General features: G+C 39.6%; 1 protein-coding gene across 10 annotated transcripts in view; it reads right to left on the bottom strand.

The window, feature by feature from the left end:
* Positions 1-19,600, bottom strand: part of CROCC2 (ciliary rootlet coiled-coil, rootletin family member 2) — a 107,926-nt gene that overhangs the window by 65,522 nt on the left and 22,804 nt on the right. For all 10 annotated transcript variants that reach the window (XM_078389244.1, XM_078389245.1, XM_020786425.3 and 7 more), the window contains 8 exons: positions 17,015-17,121; positions 10,394-10,591; positions 8,862-8,958; positions 8,595-8,684; positions 6,259-6,465; positions 5,193-5,392; positions 1,767-1,949; positions 927-1,071 (listed from right to left, as the gene is read on the bottom strand). In XM_078389244.1, the coding sequence (XP_078245370.1) occupies positions 927-1,071; positions 1,767-1,949; positions 5,193-5,392; positions 6,259-6,465; positions 8,595-8,684; positions 8,862-8,958; positions 10,394-10,591; positions 17,015-17,121 (1,227 nt within the window). The remainder of the gene's footprint in view (positions 1-926; positions 1,072-1,766; positions 1,950-5,192; positions 5,393-6,258; positions 6,466-8,594; positions 8,685-8,861; positions 8,959-10,393; positions 10,592-17,014; positions 17,122-19,600) is intronic.

The following is a 19,600-nucleotide window of genomic DNA, read 5'->3' as shown; positions in this document are numbered from 1 at the left end:
TCCCATTTTATTATACACATAATGTCCCAAAGCTGTTAGAAATGAAATTTGGCTCTTCTTCTGGATGTCAGGCTGGCTCCATGTATAACTCTTCACTTCCTGAATATATCTCTGGAATTCTTAGCCTGAGATGATATTTCTGACTGAAATTTCTGTCAGAGGTAATAGTTAAAGATTGTACATTTCCTCTCCTGATCTATCCCTAAATGGATGTCTAGAAAAAAATTACATGTAATTTTGGGACTGTGTCCCAGAGTAATTCCTGCCTCCTAATAGACAGAAATTCTCCATCAAACCAGTGTAAGCTGCTACATTTGATAATTTCCTGTAAAAAGGAAGGACTGAGGCCTTCCTCCTTGAGTAAAGACTAGCAGAATATGGCTCCAGTTACCAAATGGGATTTTACTTTGCCTTACAACTGTAGACCTGGAAGGGATCCTATGGATCATCAAGTCCAGCCCCTGACATGGAGGCAGAGTGAGCAATTGAACTCCCAACCTATGGCTTTGTGGCCAGAGACCTAAACCATGGAGCTTTTTTCGCAGTCAAACATGAATTTTAAATACTGAACAGCCACTGTAAATGATCATATGACTTGGGCAGGCTTATACTGTATAAGCTGATGACTTATGCATTTTTAATGACGTCTCATCAGTCTCAGACAAATGAATCCTGTGGTGTAGGGTGATAGTAGCCTTAGTAGCAAGACTTGTTCTAAATCAAGTGGTTCCCAACTTGGGTAACCCAGGTGCTCTTGAGTTGCAATTCCAAGAAGCCTTCGCCACCAGTTATGCTGGCAGGGTTTATGGGAATTGCGGTCCAAGAACACCTGGGCTCTAAAGTGAATGGGAAGATATCCACAACAAGGACAGCAGCCAGAAGCAGAGGTCTTTGACATGTAGATTGTACCAGTCAGCCATCCTTACTTTGGAAAGCGCTCCATTCAAACCATCCTTAGCACTCTGTAGCACATCTTTCTCCAGTATGGTCTGGTTCAGAGACTCCTTGACAGTCACCAGCTCTTTCTTCAGGGCTGACATCTTTTCTTCAAGCTGTTCCAGGGATCTTTGCCTGAGTAAGAAGAAAAGGTCTAACTGTGTGACTTAACCAATTATACCTGTTTTCAGGGTTGCCCTTAACCAACCACAAGACTCCAACATAACACTTTACCTAATGGAGTTGGAAATCATATTTCTCTTTCTCTTACCACCATTAATGTTCATGATTATACCCTTCCCCAGCATACACAGCCCAGTTCTGAGAGTCATACTAGTTATAAGTATATCATTAAACACAGAGCTCCTTTAAGAGATACAAAAAGTTGTCTTATCCGTATCTGCATGTTGAAAATTAACTTGTTTTGTTTTTGTAATTTGGAAGATAAGCATGGACTTCATTTGCAAGCTCAGACTACAACATTTTCAGTCTCGGTACACAGTCCCTTTAAAGAAGACTGAAAATGTTGTAGTACCAAGAAATACACATTTCCCCTAACCTGAGGTTTGACTGGGATTTTAAAGGTCACTTTCCAAAACTTGAAAATGAACAAAAAAGTCAACCATGCTGGCTGTGGGATTCAAAGAGTTTAAAAAATACAAATATTTCACATTCCTGGTAAGGCCTTCTATCTCGCCAAGTTTAAGAATCCAGTGAAATCTCATTATGTGCCCTGCTGATTTGCTCCCATGTATCACTGTGCTAGATACTGGAGTGCAGGTTTGCCTTGTGTGTGCCAGGACCACACATACACAACTGTGGCACCTCACCCCCTCTCCAGCTCCTTCCTCATTCTCTCCCTTTCTTTGACCACTTCCTCCTTCTGTTCCTCCAGGAGTTTTCGCTGTCTCTGGAGCTCTCCATTCATAGTTTTCAGCCGCTCCATTTCCAGATGGGAAGAATCAAGCTGCTGAGTCTGGGTTTCCGCTGTCATCTCCAAGGCCTCCTTTTCTCTGAGGAAAAATTAAAATAAACTAAGCAACCTGAGAGGGAGATAATGCAGCCCATGAGATAGGCCCCTGCTTATCAGAGTGGAAGTTGTTGTTGTTGTTTAGTTGTTAAGTTGTGTCCGACTCTTCGTGACCCCATGGGCCAGAGCACGCCAGGCCCTCCTGTCTTCCACGGCCTCCCGGAGTTTGGTCAAATTCATGTTGGTAGCTTCGATGACACTGTCCATCCATCTCATTCTCTGTCATCCCCTTCTCCTCTTGCCCTCACACTTTCCCAACATCAGCGTCTTTTCCAGGGAGTCTTCTCTTCTCATGAGATGGCCAAAGTATTGGAGCCTCAGCTTCAGGATCTGTCCTTCCAGTGAGCACTCAGGGTTGATTTCCTTCAGAATGGAAGTACATGTCCCATTTTCTTATACCCAGCTGCCATTTCTCTTTTGCAAAGTAGGGCTTGCAGGGCAGTGGGGTGACTTCCAATAGATAAGTGAGGCTTAGGTGTTTAAATCCATCCTTACCTACCATGTTTTCTCTTTAGCTGCTTGCCATTACCCACTTTTCTCCAGCTGCAAGGGAAATACAGGTCTTACATACCAATGTGGAGGTGGGGAAGAGAGGGGGGGGAGAGAGAGATTGAGATTGAGATTAGAATCCTCCCATTCTCCTGATCTGTTTCTGCAGGAAGCTCCTATTTTGTTCCTTGGCCATTTTATTTTTAGCCTAGAACCGTTTATGGAAGCAAAACAGTGGAGGGAGGGAAATGGAGAGGGAAAACAATGGCTGTGTTAACTTTAAACAGATTCCCAGAATTTAGAAACCTTACTTTTCTAGAGTACAGTTTTTAAGAATCTCCCAGGCAGCACAGCCAGATTATAAACACCAAAACAATTCAAAGTGGAAAGACACAATCTGACAATAATACCTGCATTCATGCTGTTTGGGAATTCTGGGAATTGAAGTCCAAAAGGGTATCTTTTCCAAGTTATAGTCTTACTTCATGTGGCTTGGTAGCAGTCTTTAAGAAGGAGAAGTCTGAACATGTGTTATAGATAGAATGTGTTCCTCCATTCTGAACTGTGCCAATGTTTATCATGTGAGTAAGGAAAACAATGTTGAGGTCTAAGGATATTCTCTGGATAGTAACTGGCTATTGGATGTTACAGGAGTTTCCAGTTTACTAGCATATGTGTGAAAAAAAAACATTGAAAGAAAGAAGTCTCCAGCTAAATGACCTTAAAAACAGAGAAGAATTCTTTTGAACTACTCACATGAAAAAATGTAGCCATGTTCGGATATATAAACATTTACTTGCTTACTTTGTTTAAAATTTGATGTCAGAAAGGCAGGTTTGACCGAAAACATTTCTCTAGCTGAGCTGAAGAACAAATCGGGGCCTGCTTCTATTTCATGTACAAAGCTCACAGGACTGGCAGATGAACATTTATATTTATTAAATTCTTTGAAAATCTTGCAATTATTTATTGTTTTTAGGTTTTAATATTATTTCTTTTAAAATGTTGACATACTTTTAAGGAGAAAAGCAGGATATAAAAAATATATATAAACTGTTTTCTTTGATGCTGAAGATGAGATAGCATCTCACTCTGGACCTAATGGCTAAAAGCATTTTATTGTCATAATGGGTTCTTTTCTCACCTCTGGTAGTTTGCAAATTGACTTGGATGGAAAGAAAAGTACAGCTATATGGTTCAGAGACTCTGTAGGTATAAACAAGTCAATGATTCCCCTCATTCTCACATTACATTTCAACCGAGTGACAAGAAGCATGCACAAATTTAAAGTCTTGTTCTTGTTTTTGTACTAGGTACAGAGCTGAAGTGTGCACCCACTGAAACTAATGTTTGTCTAGTTTGTTTTAGAACTATCTCTTTCAATGACCCATTCATCAGTAGTGTTTCTGTTATTTTTTTAAAGTGAATAGTCATATCAGCATAGAAGAGAATCATAGAAACAGACTCTGAAAGATCTAAAAGCCACTTGTTCAAACCTCAGTTCAGAGGCATGGCTATTGTCTGCTTCAATCCAGATGCAAAAGGTGCTGTAAAAGAGTAGCACCTTACAGAATGGTACCTACAGCACAAATCTCTTCAAGTAATTCAAGTGAAAGGGAAAAAAATTGAAATGCATTAAATGTTAAACCATCAAGAAAATAATGGTTTTTCTGCCCAGTTTCAACCACTTACCCCTTCATTCACCCTAAATAAATGTTTTAATGGGGTGCCACTCAGTGTCATTCAAACAATCTTCCTAGGACAAATTAAGCACACAGATGATTATATATGAGTCCATACTAAATAACAGCATTCTCATACTGTTAGGCCTAGTGTGGAGAAGCATATGATAACATTTGTCAGCAAGGAATGTCAATGTTTAATCACTAGTGCAAAAATAATTTTTTATCTGCCTGACTGGTGACACCACAGAAAGTAGTGTGGAGGAATAAAACCACATCCTCAGAACAGCAGATCCTTTTACATTATTATAGAAAAGTGGGTTATATAATTGCTGTGGGTGGCGGCTAGCCCTACTAGTTAGTTAATTCATATAATTTAAAAACAATTAAAGATATATTAAGATTTTAAAAATCAAGTTTAAATATTATTTAAGAACATTTTTAAAACCAGCATTCCTGAAACAACTACTGCTTAAAAGCCTGCCTGAAGAGGAAAATCTTTGCCTGATGATGGAAGGACAAGAGGGAGGGGGCCAACCTTGCTTCTCCGGGCAGTTCATTCCGAAGCCTGGGAGCAACCACTGAGAAGGCCTCACCAAGCGAGTTTGGGAAGATGGTGAAAAAACAAGAAAAGGGCCTCCCCAGAAGAAGTGAAAAGCTGAGAAGGCTTATATGGGGTGATACAATCCTTCAAGGATTGATTCTGGGAGATGTAGTTGAAAAAAAAAAACTTTCTCGAGTTCTGATTCAAAGCAAAACTCCACATTCTAGCTATAAACTGTCTACTCCAACTGCTCTTCAACATTTCAGATAGAAGTCTTCCCTAACCCTGCCAGAAAAGTATACATCTATCTCTGAACCATGTGAAGAGATGTGTACCATATGAAGAAAATCTGGCTACTGATACATCCCTATAGAGGGAGGTGGCCTCTTTTCTGTAATACATATTTGAAGGTCACAATCTGCGTAACCCTCACACGGCTGAGTCAGCTAGCCATGTCCCTTGAGAAGGTAATTAATAGATCTGGAGCCTCCCTCTTTCTTTCTGCCGTCACCTTCCCAGAACCTCAACAGAGGCCTTCCAGCGCTGCAGTTCCCGCCTGAAGTCCTCCAACATCCCAGTCAGCTCTTCACATTCCTGTCTCTGTTCCTGCAGCTGCTGTTTTGCTGCCTTCGCTTCCTGCTGGCAGTCTGAAAGCTGCTTCTTGACAGATCCCAGGGCATCCCGGCAAGAGGCCAGCTGCACATGCAACTCCTGTTTGTAAAAAAAGAAGGATCAAGCAGGAGGCTCCATCCACATCATCTAACACACTATTCACAGGGGACCAGACACCCCATTTAACAGACAAGCCAAGCGCTCTAACCAACAGCATCGATATCCACCCAGTGTAGTGGAGCCTCTATGTTAGGGGTTTCAAACTTAAAGCACTGAAACTGGTATTTGGGAGACTGTGTGTCTAAAAGAGGCAGTGTATTGATATGTACAAAAGCCAGCATCTTGGCCTCAGTCATTCAGTCATGTTGCTCTTCAGATTCCCACTTTGCTATGGCCAGTGCATGAAGATGTGCCAATTATGCTCCTAGTTTTTAAGATACTAAACTGGCTCCAAACTTTTTCAACCTTTCTTTGAATATATCTACACCACACATTTGCAGTAGTGAGATACCATTTTCACAGACATGGTTCCAACATACAAAATTCTGGTATTTATTGTTGAGTGAGGTACTTAGATTTCTTTGCTAGAGAGCTCCAGTGCAAATACTATATAATCATAGTGTTCTACAGCATAAAATTCTAAATTCCTCGCTAAACCACAAGTTCCAGGGTTCCATAGGACAGAACCACTGCAGTTAAAATATTATCAAATCACTCTAACTCTGTAGGATAGATATATTTCATTCAAAATATGGGTGGATACGACATTCTAAAGGAACAGCAATTGGGCCTATTCATTGTAACCAAGACAGCCTCAGATTCTTAATGTTACATATATTATCTGTTTCCATATATGTATTTTGAAATAAGTTATTGATATGCCCCAAATGGCTATATCTATGTACCGTACTTGTACAAGCATCCTAATAATAGATATGTCAGGAGTTGAAAACAGGATATACTACCTGCTCACGGTGCTGTGACTTCTGGATAGCAGCCTGTACTGCTTGCAATGCTGCATGTTGATATGAAGATGGGTGTGCATGAGATGGTGATGCCCACTTATAGTGAGGAGAGCTAGAGCACAGAGAAGTCTGCCACATGGTGTCTTCCTCTGATGAAGCTTTGACACCTTCTACAGAGCTGGGCCCTATGTTCCTAGAAAGAGCTAACTAGGAGGGGAGGAGAGGAAATAAATCCCATGATCAAATTATATATCCAGGGAACTCTGATATCCCTATTACAATGTCTTTCCTCCAGGCACACAATTCCTTCTGAGCTCCACGCCTGGACAATCAGATTTGCAAGTGAAGTCCACAATTATCTCTTTCTCGCCAATAACAATTTGCAGACCAATTAGCAAAATACAGGGGTTACATTAAATTTATACTTGCAGTAACAAATGCCTTTTACACCTTAAGAGGACTCTACGTCTAATAACAATATATTAGCTAGTCTGACCCCTTGCCAAGACATTCCCAAGTTATCACACGCACATGGCTAAGACTGGTAAGATTTCAGTCAGGATTCACGTGTTTTTTAGGTTTTCATTTGTATGTGAATTCCAGTGATACCTAATGTGGTGTAATGGAAAAAATGATGAACTAAGACTCAGAAGACCTGGGTTGGAATCCCCACTCAGCCACGGAAATTCACTGCAGGGGACTGGTAAAATCACTCCTTAAATATTTCACTTACCTTGAAAGCCCTATTAGAGTCACCATAAATTGGTACCAAGTTGATGAAACATAACGTTTGAGTTCTAGGCAACATTATGGAGCACATAAAACCCTTTTAAACCAGGCCCTCCATTGTAATTATATTCTGCAGTAACAGTCAGAAGTATTGCAATATAAATAATAGTATCACTTTTCTCAGTTTTTCTGTTTCCCCCCAGTATTTTCAAATTGCTCTCTGTGGCAAAACTTCCTAAAGCTGCAATAAAGTTGTAAAATGGAAAATATTCCCTTAAACCTTTATTTCAGCCACTAGCTGCTTGTTTTCACACATTTGCCTCTTGAGTGACACACAGCCCTGCTGGCAGCTCAAATCAGAACTCTGAGATCATGTACTTTGTGTTCAGGTGGACAGCTGATCCCATATTTTGCTTGTTTCCTACAAAAGGCATCTAACTCAAGTTTTATCTGTAAATTAAAAGGGTAGCACTAGAGCCATGTATGTATGTATGTATGTATGTATGTATGTATGTATGTATGTATGTATGTATGTATGTATGTATGTATGTGTGTGTGTGTGTGTGTGTGTGTGTGTGTGTGTGTGTGTGTGTGTGTGTACGTACGTACGTACGTACGTACGTATGCATGCATGCATGCATGCATGCATGCATGTATGTAATTTACATTTTGCCCTATAACCTAAGATGTCAGGTGAAGTACAATGTGTATCAGTTCATAGATATGTAAAATCATGTGTATTTCAAGCACTTCTCTTCAGTGGAAGGACTGATATATTCCCTTCACTAGGTAATGCCTTATGAAATAAGAATGAAGTAATCTACCAATGATCTCTGAAGACAAGGTAAATTGGAGACTGAGAATATTATTCTTAGTATTTATTGGCCAAATTCCTGTTGTTTAGCAGAGTAAATCACACTAGAATAGGCCCATTTGAATCAATGCGATTTAAAGAGGAATTGCCTCAATAAATTCCCATTGATTCAATGGGCCCTTTCTAGTGTAATGTATTACATTAAACAACAGGATTTTGACCATTATTTGCAAAGAGGCTAAAGCCAGACTAGGGACTGAACAGGGAAATGCATCCCCTAATCCTTCTTGAGGATGCTTAATTTCAACAGACAAAGATGGAGAATGTGGCATTAAATGTATACTCAGAAAGTATGGAAAAAACCCTTTTTGACATGGGATACTCAGTTTATATAGCTGTAAGTTTCATTTCCATATTTAAGTCCCTCACCCTGACAATCAGTACAAAAGCTAGTTTAAGACTACAAACCAGCAAGAAAGCTGTGCAGCAGACAAGCGAGAAAGCTCCTAAGTAATAACACTAATGGACATTTGATGATACTGGGGTATGGTCCACTGGGGCGTCCTCTACAGAGCCTCTAAAACTCTCATCTTTTGTACCAGACAATAATATTTTTCCACACTCTATTACTAGGGCTTAGAGAATTTAGGGTTAACTGTGTTTCCTATTCTATTTAAACTCTATAAATAGACATGCCATTACCTACAGTGGTTCACAGTTATCTTAAATGGACCTTGTTCGATGACTACTTAACTCCATCTAGTCCTCTATTGCAGATGAAATTTTCACGCACCTTTGTGATGCTGTTCAAGCTATGTTGCAAAGATGCAATGTCCTCTTTCAGGTTCTTCATCTCTTCTAGATCTCCAGTCTTACTGGCCTCCTAGTGTGCAAAGATAAGCACTTTCTCAGAAATGGGAATGGAGAGAGAACAGAAAAAGTATGAGAGAGTAAGCCTGTGTGATAGTGTGCCAGGCATCTTTGTGAGGATGTATGTGTCAGCAAAGGTGTATGTTTTTTTGAAAGAGTGACAGAAGGAAGGGTTTGTGAGTATGTGTACCAATTTCTGAATGTCCATTTTTAGGGCAGAGATGGTCTTCTCTTTCTTTGTGTTCTGTTCTTTTTGTTTTTCTCCTAAAGTGGTCAGCTCTGTAATCCTGTAAAACATAATCCATACACAAGTAGCAGATTGATCAGGAGAGAGAACTAGTAAGACCTCCAAAACCACTTCTTCATACTCTTAAGATCATGACAGAGGAAAAGAAACTGTCAGTTTACACATTGTATTAAAAACGTACTCTATGGTTTTAGACGTAACATGCTAGTATTGAAGAGTTGGAAGTGGTTGGAGGAAGGCTTCCCTTTTCATTCCATCTAGAATGAAATTTTGAGCCAACAGCAATCATACTCAATAAAGAGGTGACACTTTGCACCCAATCCAAGAACAGTAAATACATCTTGGACAATTAATGCCAAAGTTGATTGTAGATTAAGCATTAGGCCAGGATGCTGCGCTGCTCCAGCAGAGCAGAAATCTCCGTAGGCACTGTAATCAAGGACCTCTCTGCTTACTGCTGTTTCAGTACACAAGAATTCTGTTTGCACAGAGAAGTTCTGAACTGAACAACTCTGTGTGAGCCACAAAGAAATCAAGCCACTTATGCTATGACCCATTGCATGTGAAGTTTACTTGAAGAGGATGCTCGCTATAGTGTCTAGTTTCAAGAGCAATCCTTATTTACTCACGTGTAAGTGGGCATGAGGCCAAACCAGACCAGCTTCACAGTGTGTGGACAGGGGTGGAATTACCTCTCCACCACTAGTTTTTTAAAAAACTAATTTCATCTCCTCAACTGATGCCCTCTGTTAGTGGTGACCATGTTTTTCTCTCTTTTAGCAAACAGGGCATCAGGTAGCATGAATTTGGTTTTAAAAACTGGCTGGTTAAGGAGGGAAAGTTTAATGCTCCTTTACCTGTGTGCAGTGAGCCTAGTTGGATAGGGCCTCAGTGCACTTACTTATAAGTGGAAAATAAACCATCCTAGAGCAAGGCAAGCCACATTAAATGCATCATCTAATTTAATTCAAATGGGATTCTAGAGGACTTCCTGAGACAGATCCTAGATAAGAGCTAATATAAAGTCCACTCACTGGATTGTCTTCCCACTCTGGACTGTACCCTCTTTCCTGAGGTGCAAAATGTATTGCCTGTGTTCACAACTTCACGCCAGGAAGTGTGAGGTCTTTGGATTTATCCATTAATCCCTTGGATAAATACCCATACTGTATTGCCTCACCCTAATGAACTTCAGCTGCAAATGATGCTTTTGAAAAATAAGCATAAACTGCCATTTAAAATAAAGGTTCTTCCTCATTGCCACTCTGTGTCAGTGGCAAATCAATGCAAGTGGGACGCCACCAAAATTCAGCAATGTGATTTGTAGCCAATTGCCAGGGGCACATTTTTCAGTGATGGCTTGGGGAGACCCCAGAAAACAGCCAGCAGGACCTCTGTTCCCTCCATGGTGTATCCCCCCCCCACCCAAATAGTCTGTGTTCTGGAGACCAGAGACACATTAGTTCTCCTCTCACCTGGCGTTTAGTTCAGCCTTTTCTCCATCCCAGCGGCTTTGCAGCTGAATCATTTCACGGACTTTTTCCCGAAGCTGCTTCTCTAGCAAAGAGGCAGTGCTACTCTCAGAGAGACGCAGGTTGGAATCCAAATTGAGACAGGCAGTCTGAAGGCGGCGCGCAACTCTAGCCATGTCAGTTCCCACCTCAGCAAGACCTCTGTGGTAATGAAGGAGTTAAACCTTTTCTGGTTCAGAATTTACACACATCAGCCCCTCAAAACGCCAAGCCATAGGTGTGCCAACACTCACAATATTGCCACAGGACTGGGATGCCAGGAATTTGGGCTGCTGCTGCTGCTGCAACTACTCTATTTTTTTCTTGTTCTGTGAAAAACTAATGGGATGAAACCTAGCATAACAAAAATGTCCTACCACTGCTTCAGAGTCCCTACCATTGTATCCGACATATGGTGATTCCCTCCCCCACACACAGCACCTCTGTCAATTGGTTATGGGCCCAGACAGCGCACCAGACTGCATCCAGGTATAAATTTAAGAAGTTATTGAAGAAACTGCAGACCAGAGAGAGCCAAAGTAGTGTGGGCTACAGTCTGTGGTAAAAATGGCCAACGAAATGTCTATGGCTGGACTATGCATAAAAAAGTTGAATGGGGAGAATTATGCAACTTGGCAGCAGAAGGTTCAGTTGCTATTACAAAAGGAAGCATTATGGGACATTGTAGAAAATCCCCCAGCAGTCCTAGATGAAGAAAAAAGAGCACTAAACTTTAAAGCTCTGGCTATTATTGGGTTAACTCTAGAAGACCGTCTTCTTATCCACCTGAGAGGCCAAAACTCAGCAAAGCAGGCATGGGAGGATTTAAGAAGACTCTTCGTAAGAGATAACGTTGGAAGCCAGATTCAAATTGCCAGAAAACTTTTCCGAACTAGACTGAAAGCTGGAGGGTGTATGCTTCAACATTTAGAGGCAATGAAGTCAATGTTGATGGACTTACGAGAAAAGAACATCACATTTACAGAAATACAAGAAGCATTTATTATCCTGTCTTCATTAGATGAGTCATATGATCAGCTGGTGACCAATTTAGAAATTCTTCCTCAAGCAGAGCTAACAGTAATTAATATAACGAGCAAACTGTTGGAAGAAGAACAAAAGAGAAAAGATAACAAACAGCTCCGAGACTCCAAACTCACTAATCACCGTGATAAGCTGAAAGAAAGTGAGGAGGAGGGGGACACAGCTGCAAGCATTCATTCTGGAAAACGCTGTTTTTCCTGTGGCTCAAGAAAACATCTGATGAAAGACTGTAAATTTAAGAAAGTAAAAGAAAAACAAACCAGACGCAAGAGAGAAACACTAAGCCTGACTGAGGAGATTTATAACTCTGAACAGGGAGAAGAGTGGATTGTCGACTCAGGAGCAACTGCCAGCATGTGTAAGAGCAAACAGCTAATATTTAACTACCAACCTGTATCCAACCAACAAGTATGCTTAGCAAATGGTGTTAGTGCTAAGGTACTGGGAAAAGGTAAAGTGAAATTGCCTTATATTGCTAGACCAATAGATGTTTTACATGTTCCAAATTTGAAGCATAATTTACTTTCTGTGAGTTCATTAGCAAAGAATGGGTTTATTAGCACTTTCTATGAGGAGAAATGTGTAATAACTAGCAAGAACAATGAAAAATTGAATTGCTATGCTAGAAATAATTTATATAGACTAAACTGTACTAAGGCTAACAATGTCTATGAAAACAAATGTATACACAAAGATTGTATTCATTTATGGCATCAAAGGCTAGGACATGCAAACTACAAAACATTGAGAAAAACAATTGAAAACTCAGTAGGAGTTAATTTAAAGCAATGCAATGAATATGTGAATTGTCAAGCTTGCCAATTAGCCAAGAGTAAGAAAGCTCCTATAATGAAACATAGTGATGTACAAGTGAAAAATATATTAGATTTGGTGTCAGTTGATGTAATTGGACCCAAAAGTGCATCATTAGGAGGAGCCAGATACATTCTCTCTATCCAAGACCAAAAGTCCAGGTTTGGGTATTGTTATCTCATGAAAGATAAAAGTGCAGTACATGTAGAGTTTGAAAAATGGCTCAAATTTGTAGAGCGCAAAACAGGGAAAAAGGTTAAGGTGGTACAAACTGACAATGGAACAGAGTTTACAAATGCTAAATTTCAAGCAATATTAAAGAAAAATGGTATTACTCACAGAAGAGCCGCTCCCTATACACCTACTCAGAATGCCTTTATTGAAAGAAGGGGCCAAACTCTGCAGAATATGGCTGAGGCAATGATTAGGGGGAGTAATCTATCTGAGAAATATTGGGGGGAAGCTACACTTTGTGCGAATTTTTATATTAATATCCTTTGGCACAGTGGAATAAACAACATACCCTACACAGTTTGGACTGGGAGAAAACCAAATTTAAAATTTTTACATGTATTTGGATCTCCTGCATGGGTTCACATCCCAAAAGAAATAAGGAAAAAGGGAGAGAAGAAAGCCAGGTTGATGTATTTCCTTGGATACCAACAAAATAGGAGAGCATTTAGGTTTGGGTTGCCAAATACCAACAAACTTGTGATAAGTAGCAGTGCTTCATTCAATGAGCACAGTAACTGGGACAAAATATGTAAACCCCCAGAAACAATAATTAAATTGCATGAAAGGAATGAAAGTAGTGAAGATAGTGGGGATGATAGTGACTCACAACCAGAGCAGGAAATTAAAAGAGAGGTAGAACCTGAGGAAATGCAATCTGACAAAGAAATTCCATCCAACTCAGAAAGGAGGGAAACTCTCGAGGAGGACAGGGAATTACCTAGGAGGTCTAGCAGAGAAAGAAAAACTCCAGACAGGTACAAGCCTGAGACCTATTATTGTCTCAATGTGGCTGAACCAGAGACATATGATGACATATGTAATATGCCTGAGAAGGAACAAATAAAATGGCAAGAGGCAATGGATAAGGAGTTAAATTCATTAAAACAACTGAAGGTTTATGAGGAGGTAAAACTGCCTGAAAAATCAAAAGTAATTGGTTCCAGATGGGTATTTAAAAGGAAGGTGGATGCCGATGGTAATGTGAGGTATAGAGCAAGGTTAGTGGCAAAAGGATATGCACAAACTTCAAACGACTATGATCAGGTTTTTGCACCGGCTCTAAGACCAGAGACATTGAGATTTGCTTTAACTTATGCAGCCAAGCATAACCTCATGACCAGGCATGTTGATATAGAAACAGCTTATTTATATGCTGACCTGAAACACACGATTTATATGGAAATACCACCAGGAATTGAAAATGCAGGTAAATGTTGGATATTGAAAAAAAGTCTATATGGTCTCAGACAAAGTGGCCATGAATGGAACCAACATTTAACCAAAACTTTAAAAGATAATGGTTTTGTGCAAGGAAAGGCTGACCCTTGTTTATTTATAAATGAGAGAACACAAGCTATAATATTAGTTTTTGTGGATGATTTAGCCATATTTACCAAAGATAAGAAAGAGGCTGAAGAAATAATCCAAATGTTAAAGAGACACTACAAGTTGAGAGATTTGGGAGAAATAAGTAACTACTTGGGAGTAGAAATAGAGAGAAGCAAGAAAGGATTTAAAATAGCCCAAAAGAGCAAAATATTAAAACTCCTAAAACAATATAAGATGGAGGATTGTAAAGGTGCAGCAACTCCAATGAACATAGAGTTTGAGAAAGAAGATATGAATGGCCCGGAATGTGATATTGATGTCTATAGGTCACTGATAGGCAGCTTACTATATTTGAGCAGATGGTCAAGGCCAGACATCTCTATAGCTGTAAACCTGCTATCTAGGAATGTGAGCAAGCCGAATGAAAGGCACATGCAATCAGCAAAAAGAGTACTTAGGTATTTAAAGGAGGCACAAAATAAAAAGCTAAATTTAGAACCAGTGGGAGAACTGTTCTTTTGTGATGTTCTTTTCCCTTAAATCCATCAACATTGACTTCATTGCCTCTAAATGTTGAAGCATACACCCTCCAGCTTTCAGTCTAGTTCGAAAAAGTTTCCTGGCAATTTGAATCTGGCTTCCAACGTTATCTCTTACGAAGAGTCTCCTTAAATCCTCCCATGCCTGCTTTGCTGAGTTTTGGCCTCTCAGGTGGATAAGAAGACGGTCTTCTAGAGTTAACCCAATAATAGCCAGAGCTTTAAAATTTAGTGCTCTTTTTTCTTCATCTAGGACTGCTGGGGGATTTTCTACAATGTCCCATAATGCTTCCTTTTGTAATAGCAACTGAACCTTCTGCTGCCAAGTTGCATAATTTTCCCCATTCAACTTTTTTATGCACAGTCCAGCCATAGACATTTCGTTGGCCATTTTTACCACAGACTGTAGCCCACACTACTTGGCTCTCTCTGTTCAGCAGTTTCTTCAATAACTTCTTAAATTTATACCTGGATGCAGTCTGGTGCGCTTTCTGGGCCCATAACCAATTGACAGAGGTGCTGCGTTACCAGACTACGCCAGGGGGCGTAATGGTGAAGTGAACTGCCCAAAGATGAAACCAAACAGACTCTGTTGTAGTGTTTGATAGTATTATTTACATTAAAGTCCATATATACAGGGTAAATACAGCTTCTCTTGGTCTTTATACAGTCCTGGTCATTCACAGTAGTTCTTCAGTATGCAATGGTAAATTACAGTTTTCAGTAACCAAAGATTGTTACCAATGTAAATAGTCCAGCATCCACGAAGTCTTCTCCTCTTACCACGGAGATAGTCTTCTCCCAGGATCTTCTCCTTGCAATGCAGCAAGTCTTCATCCAGCGATGCAGTAAATACAGTTCTCAGCAACACAATCACCAGCAACACAACCTATCCAACAGCCAAACTACCCAAACTACCCAACAGTTTGTCTCTGCAAGCTTGGCTAGCTTTATTCTTGGTTCAACCAATCAACTTGGTTGTCACACAGCTGCCTCAATTAACCCAGCTGTGCTCCTTTGTTACATGTTGCTTGACCAAATCCTGATCCTGTAACAACTTATACACTGAATTGCAATGAACAATTCCCTAGGTTGACTTTGAGACCTGTCATATTGTATAACAACTTATATTTAGAAGCCAAAATGTTTCATTTGTTCATCCAAATGGAACACTATTACTTTTTGTAACTGCCCATGTATCTGAATTGTAAAGATATGTAATTTTTTTAAAAAAGGTCTTGACGCGATTATATTTTGTCCTTCCCACACTAAACCCATGTAATTTTAAATGCATGTAAATAAAATGGTTATTAATCTAAGTGTTCCTACTGGTCACTAGTATTTACATGAAGACTCTCCTTCAAATGTGCATTTCATCATAGCTAACCATCTAATGCTTTTCTTATTTCCTCAGCCTGTTTCACAATTGAGACTCGTTGTGTCATAGAACCAGGGCTCATGGAGTTGACGCCTCACGATCTTCTTAGCAGTATTGGCTATGACTTCATCAACCCCTTCTCCAGGCTCCTCTGTTTCTTCTGGACTCGGCTGCAGTCCTATCAACTAGTAAAGAAATGGATTTTCCCAAGAAGAGTATATTGCTTCAAGCCTTCCTTAATATAATGTCAAATATTTGGAAGTGGATTGCTCTTGAAGAGACAATTAACAGCCATTAACAGCGCTGATATTTCTTGATATGAAGTGGTCCAGTTGCCTGAATTTTGAACTTTCTCGGGGGGGGGGGGGGTCACAGGAACTGTCATGATGGACACTTGAACTCCTATGTGTGGCACGGCAACATTCATGGAAACTGTCCTATATTGGCAATTCTGAGCTGGCCCTGAGATTATACTTCCTATGACAAGGGTAATAGGACACCTTTGATTCCAGCTACTATACTAGAAGCAAAGAATTATTGGGACAATCTTGCTGTACCCACTGAATTGTCACTTCCTTATACATCAGAGGTTCTCAGACTTCATGCTCCCTTTCTGATTTCTGAGAGACTCTCATGTCATCAATTCTTTACCACCACTCAGACTCTTTTCAACAGATAACTCAATTCATAATTTAAAATTAAAAGTAAAGACAAACATATAATAAAAACTACAGTATTTTAAATAAAAAAAACAAACACAAATAGATTTTCTTGAGAAAGCCTAGATTCTAGTACTGATACCTATCACAGAAATTTGTTAAATCTCATTAAAATGTTTTCTTTATGAAATTCTCACAGCCAATTTGTTGGGAGTATTACTCACTCACACAACAAATTTACTCATGCGTATACAGTTAAGAACAAGCCCTTTGATCTGTACAGTAGAATGTATACCAATTAAATCTAGGGATTCCTGGATTTAACGGGCCTGGAATGGGTTGTATTAGGCTGTAGGATGACAAGTTTCAGATATCTTTTCCAACACTCTTTTTCAAATTGATGGCTCCTAATCCTGCAAAATTTTTTATTATTCATATAAAATATTTTTACCCCACCTTTCTCTATAAAAAGACAGGGTAAAGTATTAAGGCATCAGCAATGCTGTTGGCTTTTCATAGTATTCCTTCTTTTGGTAACTGTCTGCAGAGAACATTGGGGTCCTTTTGATAGCCTTTAGGGAGCACCCACCTCTCCACTGTTGTGTGCAGTTCTGTGAAGTTGCCACGGAGTGTTGCAGCTTGACGCCATAGCAGGAGGATCCCACTGTGCTCATTGCTTAAATATGAACCATAATTCTGAAAAGGACAATGGAATAACATGACTGGCCTGCGGTAGGTTCCAGTCCATCAATATTCCCACATTCTGTTGAAAATCTTGTATGAGTAACAGGAACACATATGAAGCATGGGAAATACAATGCCAGTACCTGGAACAAATTAACTAGAAGTACCAAATTAATTGTATTTTAACTGTTCTGAATGTTTATTGAATTTTTAATGTTGTAAGCCACCCAGAGACCTTTGGGTAGTGTGGGCAGCATATAAATTAAAATAAATAAGTAAATAAATAATACCACAGTATTTACTGTACCTATACCTGATTGAAAGTCATCAGGTGAAGTAGGCAGCAGTCCACAAACACTTATGCCACATAAAACCTCATAGCTGCTGCCTGTTAGAATTGACAATACTGGTCTAGATATGAATCAGTGATCTGATCGAGTAAATGGCACCTTTTTATTTTCCTATATTTTTAAGGTGCAAGAGATCTTTTGTTGATTTTCTTCTAATAAACTTAAGAAGACAACCCCTCTGGAAATGACTGAGTTGATTTTATATTCCTTCTTTGTTTTGAAAGCTGCTGCTGATTCCATGAAAAGCAGAATAAAAGGAATGTTAACTAACTAACTAATGTGTGACTGACCTTCAGTTTCCAATAAATTGTACTTTCCAACTGGGCAGGGATACGGCTCTACCACCCTCAAAACATACAACAGAACTGCCGAACTTAAAACACAGGGCATGCTTCCTCACCCATGCTGTAGTGAGGTTGGCATCAACTCTGGCTGAGCAAATAAGAGTTCTGAGCTCAGAGCTTGGCCAAAATATATATGAGCTAATATTCTGCTGTATAAATGAGCTTGTCTCAGTGCCTGTTGATCTATACTGTACATTTGGGTTATTCTAATGCAGTATTTGAATCAGCACCAACATCCTAATAAATTTTGCTGTTTAGAACTGGAATTTTCAATATTCCCATTAGATTCAGTCCCAATCTCACAGAGAAGTCCTTTGAAAATATTGGAATGGTTCCATCAAAGCCTTGGTGGTCTCAGCTCCACAAAAGGGTAATTCAACAGCAATTTTAACTGGGGCACTACTGCAACTGACTACTAGCGTCCAGAAATACTTGGCAAACATATGACTCTGGAGATAATCTGGAACTGGGTTAAATGGTTCTAAAAAGTCTCAGCAACATATGGAGCCAGAATGGGCAAAATCATTATTCTTGTCCTGGGAAGTATAAATGGCTTCCAAACCAAAACAGACTGAATCCAGGGAGAAAATTTTAAAAAATGTAGGTCCTATCAAAATAGGCCAGTATGGGAAGAAGGAGACCTTTTCCTTCAGAAATATGTAGAGATAGGAATATTCAAGATTAGTGATTTGAAACTCCTAAAAAGAATGAACCAATGTCAAATGAGCAAGAAGCCAAAAGGAATAAATGACTCCAGTGTAACAGCTCTCACTTAAAAATGAATAGGCTGTGTTGACCCAACAAAAGAAGTGATGAACAAAAGTCAAGCATTACACATTTTGGTACACAGTTTGTTTACAGGCAGTATTTACAGGCTATATAGTATTAAGATTACAAATAGTTATCTTTGAAGTAACAGAATCAAGGGCATCTTGCCAAGAAAGCTTTAGGATGTGACTACACAGTGATGGAAATGTGAATTACCTCGCATTCTCTCACTGTGAAGTCACAGGGTGTTTGGTTCTCTTCTATATAAGTGACTGCACAGGCAGAGGACAAAAAAAACCCTTTTAATTGAACAGCACCTGTAAATGGCACTGTTCAAAGGAACTGCTTTAAGAAGGCTTTCCACCCTCAATGACTATTTCTTCATCTTATCTTGCTAACCAGGTAACATTGTGAAAAAACAAATAAGGAGGAGAAGGTAGAAGGAGAAGAAGAAGAAGTAGTGGTGGTGGTGGTGTATTGGAACAAAGGCTTTGCGGAGAGAGATGAATGCTAGCACTGCTTGTGTGCATTTCTGTGTGTGCACACACACACACTCCTTGTCCTCTCTCATGAGACAGGAGGCTAGGGGGAAATTGCTTTGCCAAAGCACTGCTTTGTTTATGTTTGTTTCTGTCCATGCTTGGTTGGTCTTTCCTTTCTGCATCAGAAAAAGCAAAGGGATTTGACTTTTTAAAAGTAGAAGGGTTTCTAGTGGGGAGGAAAAACTACAGATTGTGAGATTGTGGGGGCTCTAAACTCTAGGATGATTTTTCTTCCTGTGCTATACTGATCGAGTACTAAACTAGTATAACAATGCAATGACTCAGTGCTAAATTTATTTATTTATTTATTTTAAAAAAATCTGGTACACTTGGGGGACAGAGGTACGTGTTCCTGCTGTTTTTAAACATCATGTCCCAACTGTCTATGCCATCACAATACCACACATGTACATCAACCCTGTCATTTTGCATAATGAAACAACTGCTCACATGGGAAAAATCCTTTGGATCATTCCAGCTTGAAAAA

The sequence above is a fragment of the Pogona vitticeps genome, chromosome 3 (assembly GCF_051106095.1).
Source record: "Pogona vitticeps strain Pit_001003342236 chromosome 3, PviZW2.1, whole genome shotgun sequence".
NCBI lineage: Eukaryota > Metazoa > Chordata > Lepidosauria > Squamata > Agamidae > Pogona > Pogona vitticeps.
Note: the sequence above shows the minus strand (reverse complement) of the source record. Positions and strands in the feature narration are given on the sequence as shown.